Source organism: Halyomorpha halys, unplaced genomic scaffold (assembly GCF_000696795.3).
Source record: "Halyomorpha halys isolate HHAL.00 unplaced genomic scaffold, Hhal_1.1 Scaffold1369.1, whole genome shotgun sequence".
NCBI classification, from domain to species: domain Eukaryota; kingdom Metazoa; phylum Arthropoda; class Insecta; order Hemiptera; family Pentatomidae; genus Halyomorpha; species Halyomorpha halys.
The window spans coordinates 1-2,959 of NW_027105265.1; the positions used below are offsets into that span (position 1 = coordinate 1).

The 2,959-nt window shown below is 28.3% G+C and overlaps 1 protein-coding gene across 2 annotated transcripts; it reads right to left on the minus strand.

Annotated features, from left to right (window-relative positions):
- Positions 1–370: 370 nt before the first annotated feature.
- On the minus strand, positions 371–1,579 carry LOC106689469 (sortilin-related receptor-like). Of its 2 annotated transcripts, XM_014434441.2 has the most exons (4): positions 1,438–1,579; positions 1,070–1,279; positions 638–889; positions 371–550 (listed from the first exon to the last, which is right to left on the minus strand). In XM_014434441.2, exons 2-4 carry the CDS (start codon positions 1,268–1,270, stop codon positions 386–388), a joined length of 618 nt encoding a protein of 205 aa, XP_014289927.2. In that variant the 5' UTR covers positions 1,271–1,279; positions 1,438–1,579; the 3' UTR covers positions 371–385. The 2 variants fall into 2 exon arrangements, with proteins under 2 accessions (XP_014289927.2, XP_066906202.1); XM_067050101.1 differs by lacking the exon at positions 1,438–1,579 and having other exon boundaries at positions 1,070–1,431.
- Positions 1,580–2,959: the final 1,380 nt, after the last annotated feature.

Sequence of the window (2,959 nt, forward strand, 5' to 3'; positions counted from 1 at the left end):
ATCAGAACATCACAAATTTATCAGCCTAAACCTTCAGATTAGGGATTCAGTTATTGCATAATTCATGGATTCATACTTTGATGAAAAATTAACTAGAAAGCTGCCTTACTAATAATAAATACTATAATATATTTAGGAAATTTGGTTCAGTAATATTAATTATAAAACTTAATTTAAATCAACCTTATGAACTAAATTTAAACTTTATAAAACCTAATTTTAATCAACAGAATGGAATCTCAATCCCGTTGCCCTGAATATAGATAAGATTAAATCCTACAAAGGAAATATAACAAATTATAAAACTACACTAAATCGACAAAACATATACATTAGTTTGACAGGTCAAGAAATAATAAATCATCAAACTAAGAACCAAGAAATTTTAAGAACTTACTGTTTTATTCACATCATATGCAAGAAAAATAAAAGGATCTTCTGGGTAAAATAAGATTTCCATGGGTTGAAATGATGGCTTAACTTTGGTAATATGTGTTCCATAATTTTTTGTAACGAAAAACATCTGGTTATACTTGTCTAAGAAAACCATCTATTAACATAGCAATACAGATTTGTTAAAATTTAGAAATGTAAAGAAATACATTAAAATTAAATAAATTAATATAAATTCACTTACATAATGTTGATTCCTTGGATGATTATAAAATTTTTCTACTGAAGCATATGATCCATTGGAGTCTAGGGCAAATGAATCAGTAAGATTTTTGAAATTCACCCCATAGTCATAAGACACATAAACAGCAGAAGGGGTAGGTTTCTTAGTAGGAACTATAGAATCAATATTTCGGGTAAGACAGATAAATACATTGGAATCATTACCAGCCCAATGGACTAAAATCTGCCGATGATTATCCTTTAAATCAGTAGGCTAAAAAATACCAAACATTAGGGTCATTATAATGTGACTACCTCATCATTAACTTAAATAGATAACTCCAATTAACTAAATAATATAGAACTACTCTCGTTATGAAGAAATAAACGGCAGAAAGATAAAAAATACCAGGGACTCTACAATATGTGAAAATTTAATAAAGTAATAACATACATTCACAGTAATGTTAGAAGTTGGATTTGCACTTCGTTTTTGAATAACATGTTGATCAATTGTCTCCTTAATTCCAGTCTCCTCCAATTGGTTAATCACAAAATAACTGTCTTTTGGTCGAAGGGATTCATCAACACTTAAAGTAATACAATGACTAGCACTGATGATAAATGCAAAAATTAATGCCCATTTTTCATACATATTTTCAAGCTGGAAAAGAATACTTTGCGTAAAAGATCATTAGAAAATAATTTTAATCGGTTTAATCGAACCGGTGGTTGAAATTAAACATGCCAGTAGCAACAGAAAGACCTAACTTGAGTCAGCAAACATTCAGCTGATTTGACAGAGAACTGAGAGACACTAACCTTGGACCTGTTTCATAATAAAGTACAAGTTAATACTACAAGTGTTTTACTTGTACTTTGTACTATTTGGAATCATGACTACAAAGTACAAAATACAAGTTGTAGTTTTGAAAGTACAAGTAAAACATTGGAAGGTTACGCCTTACTATCGATATTAGGCTTATAAACCGGGAAAATTAGTTACATGAGCTGCCTTTTCTAGTGTTAGGTTGTTTTATGGTTTCTTATTTCAGCAATACGTACAATTGTGTTAAATGATATGTGGTATATTAGTTTTGCAGTTTTAATGTATTTCTGTATATTAAAATGTTGGTCCTTAGTTCCATTTATGTCATACACTTTTATTGGGATTTTAGTTTACTCTTTTTACTAAATCAACCGTTATTTTATGTCTTAGTCAATCTTCATCATCTCACAATTATAGTGAAATCAAAAGTTATTATATTATTAAGATTTTCTGTTTCTGTTTGCTTTACAGTGCTGTTTTTGTGCCAGTCCTTATTAAATTGAAATACTGTATTATTATCTTATACAAATTTATATTTCGTTGATTGTAGTAATATATATTAACTGTAACTTTTTATTACATAATGCTGTTGAACCTTGACTTATATTACTGGATCCTAAGGGTTTTTAATAATTGTATTGGGGCCTTAGTTATTATAATTCTTAATATCTAAAATAATTTCTAATATTTATGTTTCCTCTTATTTGGTAAATAAATACAAAAAAATATTCTGTATCTATTTCTTTAGTTATATGTCTAACTTCATACATATTATTATAGGAGTGTGTAATTTTTATATACCATATCAGGATTTACTAACTTGTGTAATTACATTTAATTAAATGTACATATAATCAAAAAATCTGTAGTTCCATTGATATGGAGGCTTGCCCTTCTATCTATATTTTGGTATGTACAATCGAAGCTGAGTTCCTTGGAGATGTAGTAGTACTGCTCAACAAAAAGAGGGTTCAAATGAGGAAATTTCTTAGTTAAATCATTTGATTAGGCTCAAATTTATAAAAAGAAAATTCTGTAGACTATTTGGATATTTGCTTGGTAACAGTGCATTCTATGAGAATTGAATTTTATAACCCTAGATCACCACTTGAAAAAGAAAATATATATGTGTATATATATATACTGGGGAAAATATCAATGACAGCCACCTAGTTTATAAATTCACTAACTCATTCGAGTGGTGTGCCTCAATACCATCTAATATCACATACTTTAATTCAAGTTATAAAACTTGAACAAACAAACACTCAATCACTACATTCCTGTTTTAAAATGAAACGAAGTTTCAGATAAAAATAAAACCAAACCCCACTACACAGGCTCTGTTAAATACAAAATTATATTCAAAACAGTGGCTTTGAAAAAAAAAAAATAAATAAAATAAAGATAGCCAGGGTAAGTTTGCAACCGATGGTGAGCATCAAATTATCTAGATAACAAATATTATCTTAACATTAATTAAAAAGGTGTATATTTTCATTGAGACACTTTAAT

Excerpts from the sequence above, each read along its gene's own strand:
- LOC106689469 (XM_014434441.2), bottom strand. The coding sequence starts at position 1,270 with ATGTATGAAAAATGGGCATTAATTTTTGCATTTATCATCAGTGCTAGT. Across the intron at positions 890-1,069 it reads CTTCTAACATTACTGTGAAT|CCTACTGATTTAAAGGATAA; the intron begins GTATGTTATTAC and ends GGTATTTTTTAG. Across the intron at positions 551-637 it reads ATCCAAGGAATCAACATTAT|ATGGTTTTCTTAGACAAGTA; the intron begins GTAAGTGAATTT and ends CTATGTTAATAG.